General features: G+C 47.7%; 1 protein-coding gene and 1 long non-coding RNA gene across 3 annotated transcripts in view; one reads left to right on the top strand and one right to left on the bottom strand.

The window, feature by feature from the left end:
• The window catches only part of SH3BP1 (SH3 domain binding protein 1), a 128,864-nt gene extending 123,106 nt beyond the window's left edge, over positions 1–5,758 (bottom strand). Inside the window, exon 1 of one of the 2 annotated variants that reach the window (XM_069231376.1) lies at positions 5,564–5,758. In XM_069231376.1, the coding sequence (XP_069087477.1) occupies positions 5,564–5,619 (56 nt within the window). In that variant the 5' untranslated portion in view covers positions 5,620–5,758. Of the gene's footprint in view, positions 1–5,416; positions 5,459–5,563 lie in introns of those variants that run through there. The other variant, XM_069231377.1, reaches the window with a different exon arrangement.
• A 16,125-nt stretch (positions 5,759–21,883) lies between these two features.
• Positions 21,884–23,801, top strand: part of LOC138292664 (uncharacterized) — a 360,464-nt gene continuing 358,546 nt past the window's right edge. The window contains exon 1 of the long non-coding RNA XR_011202754.1: positions 21,884–22,017. This is a non-coding gene — a long non-coding RNA (uncharacterized lncRNA). The remainder of the gene's footprint in view (positions 22,018–23,801) is intronic.

Raw genomic sequence — 23,801 nt, 5'->3', positions numbered from 1 at the left:
GCCCATTCCTTTCAGTGGTTTCAGAGGTTCCTGTTTGCCTTTTCCCCATTCTCTTTTCTGCTCTAGGTTCTGAACAGAATAAGGAGGAAGAGGTCTGTGGTTGTTCTGGTAGCCACCTTCTGGCCCCACATGCCCTGGTTGGGTGTTCTCCTTTTGAATACAGTCAAGCATGAACAGGCGCTTCCGCTGACCCATCTGCCACATCAGCAGCTAGGCTCGCCCCTCAGCCAGCTGTCCCACTTATGGTTGGCTTGGTTTTGACTGAGGCCAGGCTACCTCTTCTCTTTGCACTGAGCTGACAGCAATCTCTGCATTTCAAGAGCCATGGCGGGCTTTGCTTCCATTGAGGGTTATGCTCCCAGGGGTTTGAACTGACCCATGCCAGGGTGTAGCCTGTGGTTTCTTCCTTGAATCTCTCCCAGTGTGTGGGGCTCTGATGACTGCTTCTTTTTAAAGTTTAGTGTGGCTCCCTGTGAAATCTGTGACCTGGAAGTTGGCGCTGTTGGTGGCAAATACATCTGCCAGATGATTGGGAGGATTTGGGGCTCTTATCTTGGGAGGAGCATTTTAGGTTAGCCCCTAAAGGCTAGTGTTGCAGCCCTCTACTTATTTTAAGCCTAAGGCTTTTCCTGTTTCCTTCTCACCTTTCTCAGGACACTGCTTTACCTATTTGAAGCTGCTGATCCCTCTTTTCACTTGTTTGATGTAGGTCGGGCAGTTAGAATTTATTTGGCCCGGATTGAGCCATTCCATGAGACGGCTGCTCTGTTTGTGTCTTGGACGGAGTACTTCTCCATTTGCCTCTGCTTATGCTAGTTCAGGGGTTCCTGTTCCCTATTCTGTTCAGGGACGGTCTTGGGATGGCAACCTCGTGGGCAGAACGAAAGGTATTTCCCTGATAGATATGTGTAGGGCAGCTGCATGGCTTTCTCCTCACACCTTTGTTTCACACTTCAAACTGGATGCCCATGGATTCATTTAGGGCTGCTGTGATTAGCTTAACTTCCTGCTTGGCTGATTAAGTAGTTCTGTTTTGGGGAGTATGCACTGAAGTCTGCCCACTGAACTGCATAAAAGGTTGTGTGATGTGCAGTTTCAGCGTTTAACTTGTGCGCTCTGTATACTCACTTTTTGGCTCGCTATGGCCTTATTTGGGACAAAGAAAAGTGAACAAAGAATAGTGAACATGGGGCGTGGGGTAATGCCCAGTTTACCTACTGGTAATCTTCATTACACCAAGTCCTACTCTTCCTCATCACAGTCCTAGACCCTCCTCACCCCTCAGAGTGGAGTGGGTGCTCCATATTCCTGTTGTATGGGCACGGCATGGGCAGGATTTGGTAATAGCGCAGTGCTTTGTAATCGGGAAGTTCTGCATGGGGTGGAGTTATCGTACACCCCAACGTTTCGAAAGAGGTAGATAGTAAAAAAATATGCTGGGGAGACAGTTAGAAAAAAAAAAAAAAAAACTGGAGTCATTTATTTTCCCCATTGACTGACACTGAAACTGAAGCAATTTTAGGTGGGGTCTATACACACATGGGTAAAACCACATTTGTGAGGACGAGGAGGAGGATGACTTAGATATAATGAAGATTACTAGTAAATAGTTTGGACATTACTCACATCTTATTAACTGGTAACTCGTGGGAAATGCTGCCTCTTACACCACCAAACATCACCATTCAGCATGAGATGACACCTTACACTATGAAAGCCTCGCTCACTTGAGCTGTCTGCAAGATTAGCAGGTTTCAGTAAACTTCACACGCAGCCACTCCCACTTCACATGACATGTCATTCAAATAACAGCATTTCGTATGTGGAAGCCATTCCGCCGCAGCTTTATTTGCATTTGTTACAGTACTGCCGCTCATACGGCACAGTTGAAACGCATTATCTTGTCTCAGGTCATAAATCAATGTCAGTCATAAATCACTGAGGACAGGTCATAAATCATCTTGCATTGGGTCATAAATCATTTTACATGCCATAAATCAATCAGTGTCACTGAAAACCCCCACCCCCAGTCATAAAACCATCCATTGTTACCCCATGACATTGCTAGCTGAATGCTTCGCGCCTGTGCCGTTTTGGGGTTTACCGTTGTTGGTTGCTTCTTGAGCTGGAGTTTACTGTCTATACAGAGAGGAGGGGTGATGCATTATTTCACAGTCTTAGGCCCAACTTGCTACCTTGAATAGTCTGTTGCGCTCCGCCAGCTGGTGTCCTGACCCCTTTTTCTTTCTGATCTCTTTACCCTGCCGTGAGGCATCCCAAGGCAAGGGACCGGTCTGCCACCCCATGGTGGCCTTCCCAACTCCGTGAGCTCTTTCAAGTTCCAACCTCCACCACGCTGCCCAGGGGCCCACGTCCGCACACAGCTTCCCCCTGCTTGGGGGCACTTTTCACTGACAGCCAGCCGATGCCATGGCTGCCAACAGGTTGGACCAGAATATTTCAAGCTCCGTATCAGACAGGTGCACCCCATCCTGTGAAAAATATTCTGGTATCCTCAAGTTGATAAGCTGTGCCTAATGGTCTCCCATCCATTTGCCCTGCAAAATGTTGCCACCACCAGGTTGAGTTTCTTCCTGGACCTCTCCAGAGCGCTGGAGGACCTAGCCCCTCTCGACGTTTACCTAGGCACAATTTCTGACCACATGAGGCTTGAGCTGCCTACCATCCTTGCTGCCTGGACCAGGCCTCCTCCGACCATCTCCAGCAGCTCTCATCTCCATAGCTGCACTAGCTCATTTCCACCAAGGTGAACTATTACCAAATCGGGCTCCCTTGGGTGCCGCTGACACAGGTCTTCCAAACTGGCATGCAGGTGTTCCCAGCGCATGCCTGATTGAGCTGCCCATCTTACGATGGTGCTGGATGGCCCGAGGCCTGCTTCGGGCGCCACTGGTCCCGAGAATGCCCTGACCAAGCGGGCTCCCGCCACTTAGAGGGCACAACTGCCCTGCAGGCACGATTCAAATGCTGTGCGGCGTCCCCATTGGCCAGTGCTTTGCGCCGCTTGTGTTAGTTTTGGTGCATTGCACCACACCACCATTTCTGGTCGGCTTGAGGGGGAGGGGGGGGTGCTGCTTGACCCCCCCCCCCCCCCCCCTCCCCTCCCCTCCATTTTGCCCTTGTGCTCTCAGGCCAACGTTGCCAGACCTTGGCGCTGTTTACTGCGCCGGCCTTCTGAGCACCCTGCGGGTGAAGGCCTCTGCCATTTCACTAACTGGAATCCTCTTTACAGAAAACGAAAGTGAAAGTAGACTCTGAGAGGAAGAGGGGAAAGAGGGTGGTGGCAAAAAAGAGGGAGAGATAGAAACATGTGAGAACACTGAGGGACGCAGCGAAAGGTAAGAAGGGCTAACACAGATGGGTGCCCCAGTAAAATGTGAGTGGGGGGGGGGAGAGAGAGAGCGAGCGGCGGATTTGAGAGACGGAAGTGGGCGAGAAGAGAGATTACAGTCAGTGTCGTAACAAAAAGGAGGGCCCAGGGGACCCCCTCAATAAAAGTGGTGAACGTTGGGAGTGGGGTCGATGTACTTTGCGGAGCAGGCTTAAGTTTCGTTACGCCGCTGGGTACAGTGAGAGGGAGTGAGATTGGTGAGACCGAAAGTTAAAAGAAAGGGTGCTGGCCTGCCGGCGGGGCTTGGGGGCGCACACCCTTCAGTCTCTAAAAACACTCAGCCTACGTGGGCCTAATCTCCAAGATTAAGGAGCCTCGGTGGCCCCTCACCATATCCTGCTGGTATCCCATCATTTTGCATGACACCACAGCATAGGTCTCGTGGGAGAAATCTGGGGGAGACAAGTGGGAAAAATGTATGATACAGGCAGATGGGCGAGCGAGCGCCACAGTGAGAGCGATGTGGGAGAGCAGGAAAGAGATGTAAGAAAGTGAAGGAAACAGGTGGTGAGGCAGAAGAGAGAGGGAAGTGTAATCAAAGGGAGAAGTGGAAGGAACGAGAAAACAGCCGAGGAAGAAAGCTTGGAGCGAGGGGAAGAGACACTTGGAGAGACCGCGACCAATGAAAGGGGAGATAGATAGGTAGAGACGGCGGAGAGAAAGCTGTAAGCGAGGAAGAGGCCGGTGATTTGACATTATGAGAGCGGCAGGATGACAACACATCCAAACCAGGATACGGAGTTTCAGGAATGCGGGTATTTCAGCCTTCAGCGCATGCTGGAACTCGCCCGCTATACAATCGTGTGGAAAGTAAAACTACAAGTCCCAGAGAAAGGAAACAGATGGCCGTGTCACCCTCATAACAGTGGACATACTGGAAGCGAGAGTGGTCGTAGGAAAAAAGTGAGACAGGCGTGTGGGAAAAAGCCCAATGAAAGAGAGCGGGTCAATTAGTGGGGAGGGAAAGACGGAGGTAGAGAAAGAAAGAAAGAAAGAAAGGTAGAAAGAAAGGTAGAGAGTTTGTATGAGAAGGAAAACACCAGGTGGGAAGGACTGGTTCAAAGGTACGAAGTGACCCATATTATGTGTGACAACATCAACCGGGCCTGGCTTTCTTTCACCAAGCAAGGTTTTGCATTCTGGGACTTGTAGTTCCCCAATTACAAAAGGGGAATTGAAAACACAGTATTGCGTCAGGGGTGAGACATGACATGGAGCCCCTGGCGGCACGGCTAAAGGAAGAAAGAGTTGGCAGGCGGTCTCGTTTGCGGCCGGACTTTCTGCATTCACACTTTGATCTTTGGCTTGGTTAATCAGACAGTGTTCTCCAGTCGCTCTTTGCCTGGACCCTCACGCCAATGCCACCACAAGTTTCCGCAACACAGCCTGTGACGTAAGTTAAGACGGTGCCTGGGTCCACTTTCAATGAGCATAATAAATGCTGGATGAACATATTTAAACTTGTGACCTCTACGCACACAAAGAGCTCTGCTTTCAGTACATTAACCCCGTGCCCTCAAATACCTTACTGGAGTTGGTTCACGTGACTTTGTAGTTTCACACACATTTCTGCGTCGGGAACTTTAACCCCCTCCGCCACGTTGCAGGGGGTGAGCCCTGTAAGTAACGTAAACACGCATGCCCTTATTTTAAAACAGGAAAGGGGGATATGAAAAAAAATATATCGGGGCATTGTATTTTCCCCATTGACTTCTACTGAAGCAGAGGCGATGTCAGACTAGGAAGATCTAAAACAAAGCCAGTGTTGCTTAATATATCGCGAGTCTCCCGTTTAAACCGAATCTAGTATCATATATGCATAAACATCTTTGCAGCAGACGCATAAACCTCCTCAGCAGCGACACAGGGATTGGATCCGGTGACCTCTGAAGCCGACCCAGTAAGACCCCCACCTGTGGTGCCCCAGGGAGAGGGCCCTGCGACTCACACGACGCGCACGTATCTCGACAGGAGGAAGGGCATTTACCCTCCCAGCTACCTGACCTTGTGACCGCCTATACGGAGATCCAGAGGCAGGCGCACTAACTTCCTCGGCTATCTGTCTTCCCGTATTTGAACCTTGTGACCTCTGCTGCTGGTGCATTAACCCCCTCGGCTGCGCTCCCGGGAGTAACCGGGGGACGCTCCTACCTGCCCGCCGTGTGGTTGGCCAGCTGCCGCATGCGGTTCAGGTGTTTCTTCATCATGGTTGTTCCGGTCCAGCCGCTCCTCGGGTCCGGGTCGGGAGCAGGGTCAGTCCGTCATGTCAGCGCAGGGAGGTCCGGTGCCTGCCGCGGAGGGAGCGCTGGCCCGCCTCCCTCTGTTCCTGTCAGCGGAACGCGGTCAGAGCACTTCCCCTCTCTCATGGTACACTCCCTGCGGGCGAGACAGGCGTGGGCTGAGGGAGGAGACTGACAGAGACCGAGGGAGGCTAGTACCTGCGGGGAGACAGGCATGGACTCACGGAGAGAGAGAGAGCGCTCCCAGAGACCGCCGTGGACTCCCTGTGGGCAAGACAGGCGCTGAGTGAGGAAGGGGCTTCCTAGAGACACACAACTATCAGAGAGAGGCCTGGATTTGGAATGTTTTTTATAAGGGAGGAGATGTTTAGCAAGAGAGAGAGTGAACAACTCCTTCCAAGCGAGACAAGCGCGGGTTGATGAGGGACCCGGACTTCCCAGGGGAGAAAGAAGCGAGAGAGTCCGTTATGGGCTGATGGAGGTTGGTCTCTGAGAGAGAGACTGCAAAACACACAACTCTCTGCGGGCTAAGAGAGAGAAAGAAAAGAGACATCCCTCGCGTCGGTGTCAGATCATTCCCCGCTCCTGTTCGGAGATAAAAATTCAGTCTGTTAGGATTAAAACAAAACTGGCCTCTGCCCAGAAATAGGACGTCAGTCAGTGAGGGTTAAACCCAGACTGGCCTCTGCCTATAGATATTACTTCAGTCTGTGAGGGTTAAAACGAGATTGGCCTCTACCCAGCCAAACATAGGATATCAGTCTGTGAAGGTTAAGGCGAGAATGGACGCTGTGCAGATATAGGACTTCGGTTTGTGAATGTTTAACTGAGACTGACCTCTGTCCAGAGACAGGACTTCAGTCTGTTAGGACTAAAAAAATATCGACCTCTGTCTTGAGTTGGGCCTTCAGTCTCTGAGATTTATGACAAGCCCACCTCTGGGTATGAACAACGGTTTCATCCTCTCTGACCGTTTTCATATAACCCCACACTGTACCTCGTGCTAGAGTACTTCAGCACTCTGAGACGTGGCTTATGGTGGCTGCTATCGACTACACAATAAAAGTTTCACTTCCTGAAAGAAAATAAATAAATCCAGCGAGGCTTGAGTCACTAGTTGCAAACAGAGCTTTTTGTTTTCACTACACAATCTGAACACCCCAAGAAGAAATGTTGTGCATCACAAACGCGCCAAAAAGCGGAATTGTACCATATTGTGGGAAAAGTTTCAACCATAAGATATTCAGTCTTTCCCCAATTAGTGCTGCTTCTTCTTCACAGAAACACTTAACGTTAAATAAGGAGGGCCAAGCGCGGCCAATCTGCCTACTACTTGTCTGCTCGACACAGAATGAGCACCATGTCTCCAGTTTTACTCTTAAGTAGCCTTAGTGAATTCTGTTGTCCCGTTGAGTTCCCCCCTTGTAACAAACTATGTTCTTGCGCTATTTTGAAAAAAACCTGTCCAGAGTTCTCAGTTAGGTTGTTCCTTAAGCCTTTTTGAAGAAACATCTATATATACTAAGTTTTGCCAAATCTCTTCGATCAAAGCCTGTCCTGACCTTCGAGCAAGGCCAGCCGTAGAGCCTCTGACTGAAACCCGTTCTTGAGCCTCAGAACGAGGCCCTGTCCTTGAGTTCCTTACAGTGAGTCCTGCCCTTGAGTCTTTTTGACGCTGGGCCTCTTCGCAGAGGCCTGGTCTCGATAGTTCCCTTGGGACGACAAGGGCGCAGACAGTAGCGATACTGGTAGAACCGCTCTCCCCACCCTGCCTCTCAGCCTCTGCGGGGTGCAGGATGGCACACGCCCGCGCCGCAGCGTGCCAGAGCTCGCCAGTCATTCTGAATCTCAAGATGCCCTCAAACGTGTGCAAACAGTGCGCATGCTCTGTGCGGCAGCAGGAGCCAGACATCCAGTTTATATTACCGTATCTATAGAACTATCAAGTGATCACATAGGCCATAAAATTAAATGTGTTGTTATCGCCCAACTCAATGTTACTCATATTACCAATTCCAGAAGGATGAAAGGCTGAGTCCCCTCTTTTTTGGGTTTTAAACATATAACCAATTTGTTCCACCTAGCCACAATTCTTGCATTTTCAATTCCTTTAGTTCCAGACGTGTTTTTTTTACACACAAGCCAACTGGTTGAACACACCAATGCAATTTTGAATTCGACTTGCAAGTTGAACACTCATACTAAACTTGCACGTCCCCCTACACTCTGAGCCGTCTGACCTGCGAGAAAATGCAGCGGGGAAAAAGCCTGTACTCTCATGCCCGATATGAAACCAGAGATAGCTGTTAGATACAGAAATGTGGTATGTGTGTCTGTGTATGGTATGTATTTAGATGCACAGAGTCCTATGTTATTTATTACCATTTTTTAATCTGGTCAGTGTTTGTTGCCCTCCGCAATGCAGCTCCTCCTGGTACTGCTGCCTCTGCGTTGGTCGAACTGAGAGCCTGCCTGACTCTGTTTGAGGCCCACCTCCACCAGCAGGCTCCAGCCTGCACCTCATCTCTGGTGGCCTAGTGGCCATCTGCAAGTATCTTCTGTCTCTCTTTACTCCTGCCGTTACTTCTATTTTTCTGTCTCTTTTTTTTTTATTTTTCTCACTCTCGTCTCTTCTCCCTCCTGCGTTTTGTCACCGCGCCGCTGCTGCCCCTGTGGCACAACCCACCTCCCCCCGGTGAAGAGCTTTTTCCCACCTCCCAACTCCCAGCTAACCTGGCACCCTGCCTTCCTCCCCTTCCTATTGGCGGCCGCAGCGCGACCACGCAGCGGATGCACGCAGTAGGCGCATCGCTGGAATGCAAAAAGCAAGCCTGTCTGCACCTGTACCGCGCCCCGTGCCACGGACCCTGGTTCTCGTCCCATCTGCCGGTTCGATGCCAGCACACTATGCGCCCTCAACCATTGAAGATTATCAGCCTGCCACCAAACCAACCCCAGGAATACACAGTGACCTTTTTCTTGCCGCACCTGCTCCAGCACCCTCCAAGGACCACCCCATAATCCTGCACCAAGCACAGACAGCCACCTCAAGTGCATAATCCTCAACACACACTCCCTCATCAAGCACGCAGTAGATGTCTGGGACCTCCTCCACTCAACAGCCCCAGATGTCGTCGTCTTCATGGAGATTTAGATCTGCCCCACTGCCGCCCAAGACATTGCCACAGCCATCCCAGACAATGACAAAATCATCCACAAGGACAGAGACAACTGGCCTGGAGGAGCCATTGTCATAATCTACAAGAACGACCTCCGCCTGACCACCACCAGTGAGTTTCAGTCAACTCGCGAGCACCTACATTTCCAGATCCAGACCAACTCAATCACCTCCCTAGATGGCAAACTCATCTACATGCCACCTGGACCCCGACCCCAGTTCTGCGAAGACATCGCCAACATCATTGCCCCCCCCCAAGCGCTCACCTCCTCTGACTACATTCTACTCTGCAACCTCAACTTCCATCTTGATACCCACAATGACCGCAACAACTCAGACCTCCTGGACAACCTCACAACTCTCGGCCTCAAACAACTCATCAGCGTCCCCACCCAGAGAGATGGACACATTCTCAACCCTGTTTTCTCAGCTGGGGACAATATTACCATCTCCCACAACTCCGAACACCATTGGACCGACCACAAGTGCATCCACTTCACCTACACAAAGAATACCACACCCCCAATCCCCTCCAGCAGACGCTGGTGCAAAGTCACAGAAGCACAATGTACCAACGCTCTCAACCACTCCCTCCCACTGGACGCAGCGGACAGAAATGAAGCTGCAAGCAACCTACATCCGTGGCTCTCAAACTTAACCAACAACGTAGCCCCCCCCCCTTAAGGAAAACAGCAGGGAATCGACGGAGCAAAACACCCAAGTGGTTTACGACAGACCTACCGGAATCCAAGTGCCCCTGCAGATGACTGGAACGTAAATGGAGGATCAGCAAATCAACCGAAAACCTTACAGCCTACAAAAATGCAGTCACCATGCACCACCAGAACATCAGAGCCTAGCACCTCCCCAGATTCTGAATTTCTGGACCCTCATCGCCATAGACAACACCCAGAGACTGATGAACTCCATTAACTCGGGAGCACCCTCAGTTCCATGCTCTCATTACATCCTCAACCTGGCCAGCACCACCATGTCACCAGACCTCTGCCGAACCATCAATCTTTCGAGACTGCCACATTCCGCTCAGACTGGAAGCATACCGAAATCAGCTCGCTACTCAAGAAACCCACAGCCGACCCTAGGGAGCTGAAGAACTACAGACCCATCTCTTTGCTCCCTTTCCAAGCCAAGGTAACAGAGAAAGCCGTCAACCAGCAACTCACCGAATTCCTTGAGACACCCCATATCCTAGACCAACCCCAGTCCAGATTCAGAAGCAACCACATCACCGAAACCGCACTCTTAGCGGCCACCGACGACATACGCGTCTTACAGGACCACAGAGGCATGGCCGCACTCATCCTCCTCGACCTCTCTGCCACATTTGACACCATCTCCCACTCCACCCTCTGCGACAGACTGCACGACGCCGGCATCTGAGACAAAGCCCTAGATTGGATCAGGTCCTTTCTTACCAGAACACAGAGGGTCAGACTACAACCGTTCACATCAGAACCTAAAAATACTTGCTGCAGAGTGCCCCAAGGATCTTCACTCAGTCTGATTCTTTTCAACATCTACCTGGACCTGCTTGCCAAGATCACCAAACAACATGAGCTAAACATAGACTCCTATGCCCACGACACCTAACTGATCCTTTCCCTGTCCGAGGACTCTGCTTAAGCCAATAGGAATTTCCACAGTGGGATGAGAGCAGTCACCGCCTGGATGAAGACCAGCTGCCTCAAACTCAACTCGGACAAGACAGAGATCCTCGTGATCGGCTCCACCCCCTCTGCCTTGAACGACTCCTGGCGGCCCACCGCTCTGGGTAACGCCCCCGCCCCCACTGACTATGCGCACATTCACCCTGGACTCCTCTGTATCATTGACCCGCAAAGTCAATGTCATCTCTTCGCCATGCTTCCACACCCTCCAACTCCTACAGAAGATTTTCAAATGGATTCCCCCGGACACGAGGAAGACAGTCACCCATGCACTCATCAGTAGTAAACTGGACTTCGGCAACACACTCCATACCAGCATCACCAAGAAACTTTAATCAAGAGTACAAAGAGTTCAGACTGCAGCAGCCAGGCTTATCCTGGACCTCCCCCGATGCAGCTGCATCTCCTCCCACCTGAGAGACCTACACTGGCTCCCAGTCAACAAGAGCATCACATTCAAACTCCTGATCCACCCCTGCAAGGCACTGCACAACATAGGACTGGCATACCTCAAGCACCGCCTCACCTTCTACATACCCAACAGACGTCTCCATTCCTCCCAGCTCGCCCTTGCAGCCGTCCCAAGATCCGGAATAGTATAGCAGCCGGAAGATCCTTCTACCTAGCAGCCCGGACATGGAATGCACTACCTCTCAAGCTCAGGCAGACCGCATCACTGAAGCAGTTCAGGAAGGACCTCAAGACCTGGCTCTTCGACTGAGCAGCATGCCCACATACAGCGCCTTGAGACCCTATGGGTGATTAGCCGCACTCTACAAATCCTTGATTGCTTGATTGAAGGGGTCTTGACTTCAAGTGGCTGGAGCCTTGAGATAAACAGGAAGCTCACCCCATAGTCACAACAAAGTGCGAAAGAAATGCTTGAATTAATATCAGCTACTGGCAATTGACATATTTGCTGTTTGGTGGTTGCAGTTGCAGTACCCCACTCCCCCAAACTCAGAGGGGTAGACCAAACGTGAGTCCTGCGTACAATGTGCCATAGGACCTCAAGCTGTGTGCCACATAACCAGGCCTAGGTAGATCAGAACCACGCTGGATCTGCAGGAGCGCAGCTAATAGTGCAGCAGGTGCAGTGGAACTAGGGCTCAGGGTGCGACGGGGGCCACTCTGACCTCATTGCATAGGTTTTTTTTACTATCAAACCAGGGCCTAGTTTAATTGCTTACTGTAGGGCCCCCATGGCACCCTTGCTATGCTGCTGTGTGGCTGCTCGTGTTCTTGTCTGTGGACGACCTACCAGCTCAGGCTGGGCTGGAGCAGAACCAGGACCGGTTTGCATATGGCTGGTCCGAACAGTTCTAACAGGAGCAGCACCAAGAATCGTTTGCTCATACCTAGTCTCTTTCTCGAGATTCAGTAGCCAAAATACGAATTGAAATGCAGCCCTGTTTTATCACAAGCAGCTAAGATTAATTCAAGCACTCCTTACATCACTTTGTTGCTTTTTAAAAAATTTATTTGGACTGACATGACATAAATACATATATTTAAAACTATCTACATTTGGGGTAGAGTCTGTAACATTTTGGCCTTCAGAATCAATAGCGTAGCGTTTCAACAGCGCTTTCCTCTGATAGCGACGTCTGAACCCCAAATAGAGAGTCGTGAAATATATTGTCTACATTATGATTACAACATGAAGTGCGTGTCCTGTTTCTGCGCCTTCGCTGTTACACGCGCAGCGCCCACGCGCTGGCTAAGACCAGTGCGCAGCAGCTTATCTGGTCCTCTCCAGAATGAACAGGAAAACCACAGCACGCGCACGCATGAAAACAACACAGTGTGTGCAACGAGACTGGAGGCAGAGGTCAAGGGAACTGCGGTGCAACCTGGGATGGAGGAGAGAGCCTCTCAGTGTTGGGATGGAGAGATGATAGGTGAAAAGTTAGGAGCACGGGTATGAGGGGAAAAACAGATTTAAAGAGGAAAGGAGCCTTGTAATAGAGGGATCGTCATTGCATTATTGTCACAGTAGACCCCCCTAGGCTTCTGAGGGGCTGTACATTTGGGGTTTCGGTCAGAAGGGGCTGCAGGAGAGGGGAGGAGTTGAGAGGGTGGGTAGAGAGGACATCCCAAGAACGGCGAGAGGACTCGGAGTATTCCCAGTGTCACTATATTTTTTTTTTCTGGGAGTGGGACTGTGACCCTTCCTCACAATTACGGATTTACGACACTTGCCACATAATCCCTCGTTTGTCGCATAATTAGCTGATTTCATCAAATAAAAAATGTATTTAGCGCAAAGGGATCAAATCAAAAGATACTTTAAAAAATGTGCCAGATTCTTCGCAAAGTTTAACTCGTAGCCGTTCAGTTACTAATTGTCGTACTCGGGTGTTAAACGAGTACTAATGAGATGAAAAGTTGCCTAGGTAGTATTAATTTGTTACAATGCCAGAATAACAGAGTATTACTGCTACAGAATGCCTCACATCATGTTGCATAATTTGCCTTCCTTGCCTTATAATTTAGTCAATTCTGCTGCATAACTAGCCACGTGGCTGCAAAAGAACTCCAGCTGTCCAAAATAAGACTGAGAGGTAGAAATCCTACGATTGCAGAAATACCAGATCAGGCCAGTGAGATTATCACTCCTCTCACAACCTCAGAGAAAGGGGCTGCACCTTCAGACATCTCTGCAATCAAAGACCCCAACTGCTCCCCTTTGCTTTACATTTTATATTTATTTAGTTGATTTTCAAAAAACTTATGTGTACATACATACAGAACAACATATCTCAAATGCTATCAGTGCCTTTGCTTTACGTTTACAGCCCCTCGCTTGAACTTGCCACCCTTGGTCCCAGGGGTATAAAGGCTGTGGTAAAGAAAAAAGATTAAAAAAAGAGTGGTCTAGGACCCATGTTTAAATTCTGCAGTTTCCACCACTCCCCATAGTCCTTTGCAGGACCGGACTGGAAAGTAAAATTAGCCCTGCCAAATGTGGAGGTCATTGCTAGAATGTATAGTTGGGGAATGGTTGGATTAAAGCAGCCCACCAGCTCCGAAAGCAGCCCCTTAATCTGTGTCAGAATGGTGCTCAGGCTAAGGAGGAAAATAATGTGAACAAAGGGTCAGTGCTGTCACTTGACTGGGATAAAGGGTACTTATGCCACTTCTGCGGCTCACGGCATATTTGCCTTCATAGCACTCTTTTCCTAACCAATATATTTCCCTGTGTGCTCGCACCTGAAGATAGGAATGCTGGTCCTTTCCTTTTAAAAGGTGCTTGGACATCAAGGTTCGTGCGGGAGCCTCCACATAGCACTTATGGCCAGACTCTGTCCCTCATCTCCTCTGGGTAGCCCGATTAGCTTTTCATAGATCCTGGCTTTACACATGGTTGGCCGGGTGACTGCTCCAATGAGGGCTTTGGTGGTATCTCTAGGATGGGTCAAGTTCTCGCACATCCACGTAGAGGGATGACACTGGCCTTGTTCCTGAAACAGGCATGTTGTATTGTATTGTATTGTAATTCTATTTATATAGCGCTTACTACCACTGATGAGGCTTCGAAGTGCTTTTCGGCAAGTAGCACGCTACTCCAGAACCCAAAAAGAATAGTGGAGTATTAGTATAGGGAAATATGAGTACAGTATTAGTATGAGTTGATTTGAGCAGAGAATATGTGAGTTAGTTAATATGTTTGAATCGAATAATGGAGGGATTTGAGGAGGGAAGAATCCAGAAGTGGTAATTGGGAGTTTATAGTAATAGGACAAGGCTTGAAATGAGTAAAGGAGAGAGGGAGGAGGAAAGAGTCTGTATAAAGGGGTTAGGGAGATCATAATAGTAGAAGGGGTTTTGGATGAGTCAAAGGTGAGATAAGTGAGGGAGAATTTAGTAGGGTTGTTTGGGAGATCATAGTAGTAAACTGAGGTTCGGGTGAGCCAGGAGTGGTAGAGGAGGGAAGATCTTAGGCAGGGTTATTTTAGAGATTACAATAGTAAAATGGGTTTGGGAAGAGTCAGAGAGTAGGGATGGAGGATAGATTCATAGAGGTGTAGGGTGCTGGGGAGATAGAGCAAAGCTTACGAGAAAGTATTTTTTCCCCATGTACACTAGGACTAAAGTAATAAATAGATACGTAAATACATAGTAAGGGAATATATGTGTAAGGAATATAAGAACGCATATAATATTTTGAGTTTTAAAGATGTGTCATATAAAAACAGACTTTCAAGATTTGCAATATTTGAGGTTCATTTGTTGGTGTGCTTTTCTAACATTATTTTATCTTTCCTCAATTTTCAATAGCAAAATGCTTGCTGATAAAATACTTAAGATGGCATAAGAATACCATCCTATGGTACCGGGGCTTCAGAGAGAGACCAGGGAAGACAGCTAGTGAGGAAGGAGAGTTCAAGAGAAGGACTGGAAACCAAAATAAGCTCTGGCAAAAATGTTCCAACCAACCCGCAAAGGAGAAGGTCGTCACTAGAAGATTGTGGTAGAGAATCTTAAGGGGTTTCATTAGCTTGACTAGAATATTGAGGGACAACATATCAAAGCTGTAAGTATAAAGAGAAAGGTATTGATTTACTATTCTTAACTCCACTGCATACCTTGAAAATATATAAATCACCAAAGTACCAATTTGTGGAGTTCGGTATAGAAAATCCATATACACTTAGTTGGACTTGGCCCTTTTTGTAGGGTCATCCACAGTCTTTTTGTCTTCTTCCTTCTATATTTTCTGACCTGTTTTTGTTGACTTTAGAACTCTGGGCACCTTATCACTGCTAACCAGTGCTAAAGCACATTTGCTCCCTGTCTAAAATGTATTGGTGATTGGTTTATTCGTGATTGGCATATTTGATTTATTAATAAGTCTCTAGTAAGGTGCACTGTGTGTGCCCAGGGCCTGTAAATCAAATACTACTAATGGGTCTGCAGCACTGATTGTGCCACCCAAGAGTAGCCATGTAAAGAGGACTCAGACCTGGCACTGAAGTGTCTGAAGTTTTAAACTGCCATTTTGACCTGGCAAGTGCACCCTAAGGTAGGCCCAAGTTAGCCCCATGGGCAGGGTGCAGGGAATTTGAAAGGTAGGACATGTACTGGTGAGTTTTACATGTCCTGATACTGAAATACTGCTACATTCGTTTTTCACTATTGCAGGGACTATCACTTCCATAGAGTAAAATGGGTATTGCCTTGAAATATATTTTAAGTGCAATTTCCCATTGGTAGTTGATAGAGATGTGGAGTTTGGTGTTCCTGAACTCACAATTTTAAAATACATTTTTTGGTGAAGTTGTTTTTTAAATTATATGTTTAAAAGTGCCACTTTTATAAAGTGGGCATTTTCTTGCTTAACTATTTTGTGCCTCTGCCTGTCCTTGTAGTACAAGTCTGGATCAGGATGACAGTTGGATGAATTCAATCTAGACAGTCACACAAAGGGAGCTGAGGTGTTCCCTGCATATCCTGAGGGGCTTCCTAAGCTAGTGTGGTGGGAGGAGCTGACACTTGCACCTGAATAGGGATGTGCCTGTCCTTACACAAAGCAGTTTCCAACTCCCTGGAGTGTGTCTGGTGCCAGGGCAGGGAAGGCAGGGTCTTGTGCACTACAAAGACTTTTCTTTGAAGTTTGCCTACTTCAGCGACAAAAATGGGTATAAGTACTGGATCTCTGACACCACAGAGTTAGAACACTTCTGTATTGAGGACATTCTGCCAGGAAAAAGAGCTGGATGCTGTAGGAGGGACTGCCACTCTGCCTGCTGCTTTGTTGTGCTGGCCTGCTGCTTGCTGCTTCTGTCCTGGGAGTGAAAGGACTGGACTTTGCTTTCTACATCCTGCTTTCTAAGGTTCTTCAAGGGCTTGAGTTGAGCTTGCGTCCTGTTACGAAGTCTCAGGGACATCAAAGACTTAATCTGACAGCACCTGGGCTCCTCTGCTGAGAACCCTGTCCTGCCAAGTCATGCCAAATCCAGTCTGTGCCCTTGAAGGAGGTTCTGGTGCTGCAAGAAGAAAATCCATGCATCGACTCACTGCATCACTCTGAACCGACGCATGGCTGCAAGAATTGGATGCCTCACAGCTGCCTGCAACGGAGTGAGATCCCCGCTTGATGCAGTGACCATGGTTTTCCATGCAGGCCCCAGCTTAACATCGCAGTGCGTAAGAAGAACCACCGCTGCGTGAGTTTTGAGCACTGCATCACTGAAGTATTTGATACACCGCTCTGACTCTGACACAGCACCTGCTTCATCGCTGAGATCGATGCATCGCTGCTTGACTCCCGGTGAATCACTGACGCTTAGTCCCTGGGCACCGTTTTCTTAATCAACACCGCAATAAGGAATCAACACTTCTTTCCGCAAATGACACATCACCTCCCCTGTGGCAGTAAGGAACTGACGCATCACGTCCCCTGCCTAGCAGTAAGGAACTGATGCATCACCTCCTCTGCAACAGTAAGGAACTGATGCATCTCTGGCTTTTTCAATGCATCACCTCTGCTGCGACCCGAATTGCCTTTGTTTTTGACGCACCTCAGGTACTTTGCCTCAGTCAAGCGCTTCATTGATTTCAAGGAACTACAATTGCATTTGATTGTTTAAAAGTGATAACTTTGCTTGTGTATGTTAGATTTGTGTTATTTTGGTCTTGTTGTACTCAGATAAATATTGGCTATTTTTCTAAACTGGTGTGGAGTATTTTGTGGTGTTTTCACTGTGTTACTGTGTGTATGTATACAAATACTTTTCACTTTGCCTCTGAGATAAGCCTGACTGCTCATGCCAAGCTACCAAGGGAGTAAGCAAGGATTATCTTAGCTGTGTGGCTCCTTTACCCTGACCAGAGTGAGGGTCCCTACCTGGACAAAGTGGAAACCACTGCCAACTAGAGACTCAAATTCGAACAAAGTTACATTTCAATATTTTCTCCATTGATATTCTGGTCATGATATTGTGACCCATTCTTATTCTGCCTTCAATATTCCCAACCCACACCCTACTAGAATAAAGCCATGAAGGCATAGTTGGGCCATGGAAGCCCATCTAGTTCTGTAGTCCTCTAGTCTACAGTTAATTGGGGAAATGCCAAAGCGCCAGATTAACCAGTCCAGTCAGTACTTTTAATGAGCAAATGGGTGCTAGTGGGGCCCACAGGCACTCATTTTGCCTCCTGAGATATTGACAGCAAGCAAGAGAGAAAAAACACACAAAAAGGAAAGAAGGAGGAGGAAGATGGATAAAGTTTCAGCAGTGTCTGGTAGTGAATTAAAGAGACCTGAAGTGACTTCACCACTATGGTATTTGGGACGCCAATTTTAACAGCAGGTACGGCAGAGCTTTGTGTACTAGCATTCTTTTACAAACTGAGCACTGAGTCCTACCCACCTACATTGACTCATCTTTGAGGTGTTAAAGTTAAATTGAGTTATTGGGCGAGTGCGATGACCAGCCACATTCCTGTGTCATGACGTGCTCAGCTAGGGTTCTGCAAGGTGAAGAGTGAGTCACTTCTTTGTCCAATTTTTACAGAGTTATTAGTGAGGAGCTTTGATGGCAGATTCTGCCTCTTAGTCCCATCTTGCACATGTGAAGATTGGAGCAAAATGCATTTTATGTGCTCCAAATTATGTGAGCAACACAAATGGTACAAAATCAGTTTACTTAATATTTTGCCATAGTGCAAAATATGATGTAATAAGATCCACGCTAAGTGTGCAGCAAACATTTCCAGGTGGATGTGTGACATTTTTTACAGTTGTGCAGATCACTGAATTAGCTAACCCTTGGGTGGGAGAACTTTTAGAAAGACCAGTGGCTAAGTAAGACAATGTACAAGACTAGAAGAGGGAGAGTGATACCTCTGTTGGAATGGCGAAAAGGTCCCTAGCTTTGGTCTGGAGAACATGCGATCCTACCTCAAGTTCATCAGAGTATGGTATAGATTTTTGCCTCCACTTGCATGACGATTATGCATGTGTGCTGCAGGCACTTGTGTAACATGGATTGAATCCCAAAGCAGGGCTTAGTAGTCCTGAGGGGCACACCATGGGCACTCTTATTACCGTGCATCACTACTGTGAGCTCCCGGAGCTGTAGAAGACTGACAGTGGAGACAATGATAAAGATATTTGTGACAATGCAGGCTTTTTTACCTCTCCTTTCCAGAGAGAGTTGCCTACTGGTCTACCCCACCTTGACTCAATTGGTCTGCCAGTCCCTGTAACCAGGTCCTTCACCTATCTGTGTGGATGTCGTACATGTAACTCAAAAGGATGACGGACGGAGTGCTGAACAATGCAAACACTCACCCCCAGTCACAGATATGGGTTTAATCCATCCTTCTTTTGCTCACCATGCCACCCCAGTTTGGACCCAGCCATATGCAAATCAGTCTTGACCCTGTTCCTCATGGGAACAGTCCAGCCCGAACTGCAAAGCCAGGTACTCGCTGGACCAGAAGCAAGCATCCTGGGACCGGTTTCAGGGTTTCACCCTTCATCAGCCAGGCTAGCTTGAATCCAGTGGCACAATGAACAAGGGACCCACGTCTGGGCATACCCTTCCCATTGTACATGTATACTCATCTGTGTGTATACAGGATGTTTGGGGAGCATTGAGGTGGGTGAGCCACTGAAAACTCGGGTTAGGCTTGAGCCAGATGCCTGGTACAGTGGCACCGGGGTCGAGAGCCTTGAGGAGTCCATTGAACTCTGACAATGTGCTGCATTTTACCACCCCAACAACAGTCAAAGGGGCCATTTGTTTGCTTTCGCTAGGGGCCATTGTTTCCTTGCTATGCTAATGCCATGTGCCTGGCTTAGCTCGAGGTCCCCTTGAAGCCTCGAGCCCAACAAGAGCAGAGCTTTCATGTGCCTTCGGTCTGCATTTCACACCTCGTGCACCACAAATTAACAAAAAAGCAGTGACTTCTAATGTAAAGCAGGGGAGAGAAAGAGATACACATTTATCAGATGATCAATCTGAAACAAGAGATTCTAAGCTCAATCTAGACTTCTTTGCTTATCCAAATTGTGTGATCCTTGGCAAATATTGAACAAAAACCTCATGTATTTGATTTAACATAGTATAACGTTGGTCCATTGATAATAAGAATCTAGTCTATGTATATGCTCCCACAGTGATAGTACATGAACCCACAAGACTTATTAAGGTGACCAATAATAACCACTGGATATTTGTTTGAAAGTTTACATGACAAAACATTTTCATGGTTTGCCTCATGCCTGGGTTATTAGAGCCAAGCCAGGTCCTTGGCTTAGATCTTCCTGATAATTTGTTGGCTCACCCTCCTTTAGTGGAGTGAGAGTAACACACTGGAATCCATTTTGTAATTGCTACACCCAAGGGGTACCTGAGACGGGGGTTGGAGCCCAGGCAACAGATGCAAATTGCAGGGCTCTTCAAGAACATTCCTGTGACCCTTAGTATATGGAAAGAATTGTGGGTGTGAAGGATAGGGGACAACGGACACTTTTGAAGCTGTTAGTTTACCCTACCATTTTCTGGCCTGTTGATCACCAGGAGAGCAACCCCTAGAAGTTGACAGGTAGTTGAATGAGAAAACCTCTCTCTTTTGTACCCTTGCTTTTGGTTTCTCATCACAGGAGTATCCTAGCTCCACCCCACCTTCCTGCTAGCACCATTTAATAAAGACCTTGCTTGGACTAGTCAAAGTGGGATAAGCAAAAGGGCCGAGATGGCTTCAGGATTACGCTGCCTCAGTATTCTGTGTTCGCACATTTAATTGCAGCGGCCGCGTGTTTAAGAGGAGGGCTTTGAGCACCAGCACGTTTTTATTTACAAATTAAGCACTGGCTGCCCCGCTAAGCAGCAGACTTTGGATGCCGTCTGCACTCTTTAATGATCAAATGAACAACAATGGTACTGTGCAACCTGGGAAAAGCCAAAAGAAGAGGAACGAAGTCCATACGAAACAGGTAGGGAGCAAGGTACATGAGCTTGACCAGGTCGGCCTCTCCAAAGACTAACCGCATTCCTTACGTCCTATCTGGAAGATCCACAGGAAAGGTCTTGGACATTTGCATGCTGTGCACCATAAGCGGTTGTCCCGTGGCATCAGCATACCCCTTCTTAACAGTAGCTGCTTAAACTTCTTGAAACGTCCAGTATAATTTGCGGCTACCTGATTTATCATGTACAGTATTATCTGTGTATGATTGAATAGACTAACCATGGACTGGAGAGTGACTTGTTGACTTGCTTTGGTCTTCTTATTGGTTTCCGGGTCTCTAAGCACACACCACCTCTTTAAGTCGGCCGTGGACTTCTCGACTTTACCACCCTGAGGGTCAAGTGCTGAAAGGGTGTACTTATGGACTCAATAATAAGGATAAGGCCCAGGATACCAGTGACAAAAGGCCCTGCTTGTTACAGTAATCTCTAGCTGCCCTGACAAAAGTTTCCAATGTATCAGTACATTCCATTAATGTTGTAAAATCGGCCTAAGTTCTCCCTGTTTAGGTCTGTCCTGTTTCTTGCCAGCCTAATGTTTTCCAAAACATACAGGGGTTTTCCAAAACATACAGAGGTTTTCCGTCAGGCCACTATGGCATAATGCACAGAAAATGAAAAGTCCACTTCTGCATACACCCCCACCATGGAAAGATCTGCCAAGATGAAGGGACGCTTAACTTCACACTAGTCAAACAATACCAGATCTAAACCTTCAATAAACTCTCTACTATTCTGGCATAAGCAAATTCCAATAAACAATAGACACAACCGCTTGACAAGTTTCTCAGGTACGCATTATAGGGCGGCCAAATGCAGAATGCGCTAGAATGCCATAAAAAAAGGTAGTTAGTGCTACGAAGCCACAATAACTGTCGTTCGAACTATATAAATGTGAATAACATAAGCTCATTTTCTTAGCAATTCTCCCAGTGTACCTCTGACCTGACCCCCCCAGAAGCAGTAGCGCTGTAGGAGGTGCTGCAGCACCCCCATAAAACGTGAAAGATTTTAGATCGAGCCTGGACAATAAAAAGATCTTTCAAAAAGATTTACACTGGCGGCATTTTTGTGTTTTCGAAGAAACTCTGTTAAACATCCCCTAAGCCTTTCGTGAGGTGACGTTTTTCCCCCCACCCCCCACCCCCCCCTTGTAAATACCCTTCCCGCGCTACTGGCCAGAAGTGGTCTTTGGGTTCCACACAGCTCTGTTAATGCCCCCACTCCCCCCTCTGGGGTTTCCGTTTGCACTCGGGTGCTGAGAGCTGCAGTCTGTGCAGAGCATTGCGCAAGGCCGCAGCACGGACCGCAGAGCTCTGTGCACGATGGGTGACAGCATGTCCGTAACCTGCAGGAAGTGGTGCACGAGTGCTGCAGCTCGGGGCCGGATACGGGCCTGCCTTCAGTTAGCCACGCAATGGGGAATTCACAGGGCAAAGAGGCGACGCGAAGCCAGCCCCGGGTTTACAAGAAGCCATTTTAGCAACCTGAAATCTTGTCTGACGCACACGGAGAGGTCAGGGCTTACCACTTATCTTTAGTGTGCCTAATTGTAATGTTAATTGAAATTGAATTTCCATGGGGTTGGGGGGAGTGGGGGTGGAGAGTGGCCTCTGCTCGTTTTGTCTGTCTATCCAGCTGCCTGGGCTTGAGCGTTTGTGGACGCACACATGGCATTGCAGTGCTGTGGAGGTGTCTTTGTTAACTAGATGATTTGTGATATTTTTCTCTGGCGGCGCCGTGGATGAGGGGAGGGCAGTCATTGGCCTGCATGCATTTTTGGTTCTGGTTTGGCAGTGCGGCTCTCGCCTGATCTTTTGACCCGACCCAGTGTTGTACTTCAGTTCTTTGCTTCTGCGCAGGTGCTTGTCCGTTCACATGCTGTTGATGTGTGCTGATTTTGCATTGCCGTGCACCATTCCTTTAGAGCCGGACCCATAGGCAGGGCCACTGGAATTATGTGGCAGGAGAGGGCCAAATTATGCGTCAGGGTTCACTAAATTATGCGTCACCCGTCAAGAAAAGGTAAATTATGCGGCACAATTTGTCATAGTATTACTTCATTATTTCTTCACTTTTAAGCTTGGTAATACTGTCTGGGCATTGGCTGTACCTCATTAGTACCAGTTTAACACCAAAATATAACAATAAGTATCAGGAAGGTGACCAGTCCAGCTATGCAAAGGGCCTTACCTGGCGCAGCAAGACATGTCATCCCATTTTAAATAATTTTTCAACCATTTGAGCTAGCAACAATTTTTTTCTTGTAAAATCTGCAGATTGTGCCGCAGATGATGAATTATGTGGCAACTGCAGCAAATCTCTAATTATGTGCAAATCGCTGCAGCCGCACCATTTCCAAGGCCCTGCCTATAGGCATTACAAATGCTTGTAGAACAGGCACATACAACTACTACTTACAAAAACAACTTACTACTTCTCTCATATCCAATCAAATCAGGCTATTCTTTCTCTAAACTCTACTAATCACACAAGAAATCAAGAGTACAAACATAACACAACTAATGAACAAAACTAAAAAATAAAACGTTTTTTTTTACTGATCTACTAACTAATACTAATAATCTCTAATCTTGGGTCCCGGACTAGAGTGCTACTTGCCGCAAAGTGCTTCAATGCCTCCTCAGGGATAGTAAGCGCTATATAAACACAATTTACAATTACACCACCCTGATGAGGCATTGAAGTGGTTTACACTGAGCAGCACACTACACCCTGTGCGAGGTCTCATACTCAAGCAGAGGTCTTCAAACTGGGGGCGGGCCCCCTGGGGGTATTCAAGTGATCCCAACAGGGGGCACCAGGCTCTGGCCAAAAGAAGCATTATACAGATAACAGCTTTGTTTTAAGCAGAAGCATGTTATTGCATTTTTAAAAAGGTAACAGTACTTAACTGCAATGTTTAAATATTTAAACATTGCCATCTTTATCAAATAATTGTGAAAAATTCTGAGGGGGGGGCAATGATTTTTATTTTTCAACTGTGAGGTGCGGCATTGAAAAGTTTGTAGACCACTGTACTAGAGGCATAGCACGCCCCTGCCCCTCCAAACTGTTCAGGAGAGGGCTTGTTCTTCAGTGCAACCTCATTCAGTCCAAGGCCAATAAATATCTATGAGATGTGTAAAACTCGGACTCCTTTCACATTCTGCATTCTGGAATTGGGGGTGTGGGGCAGCTGGGGTGGTGTTCCCATCATTTTGTGTTTGCCACTGTGTCATAAACAGAAAACCTGCAAATGTTTGGGCCCTCTGCTATAATTTTGCACCACCACAGGAT

The sequence above is a fragment of the Pleurodeles waltl genome, chromosome 4_2 (assembly GCF_031143425.1).
Source record: "Pleurodeles waltl isolate 20211129_DDA chromosome 4_2, aPleWal1.hap1.20221129, whole genome shotgun sequence".
NCBI lineage: Eukaryota > Metazoa > Chordata > Amphibia > Caudata > Salamandridae > Pleurodeles > Pleurodeles waltl.
Note: the sequence above shows the minus strand (reverse complement) of the source record. Positions and strands in the feature narration are given on the sequence as shown.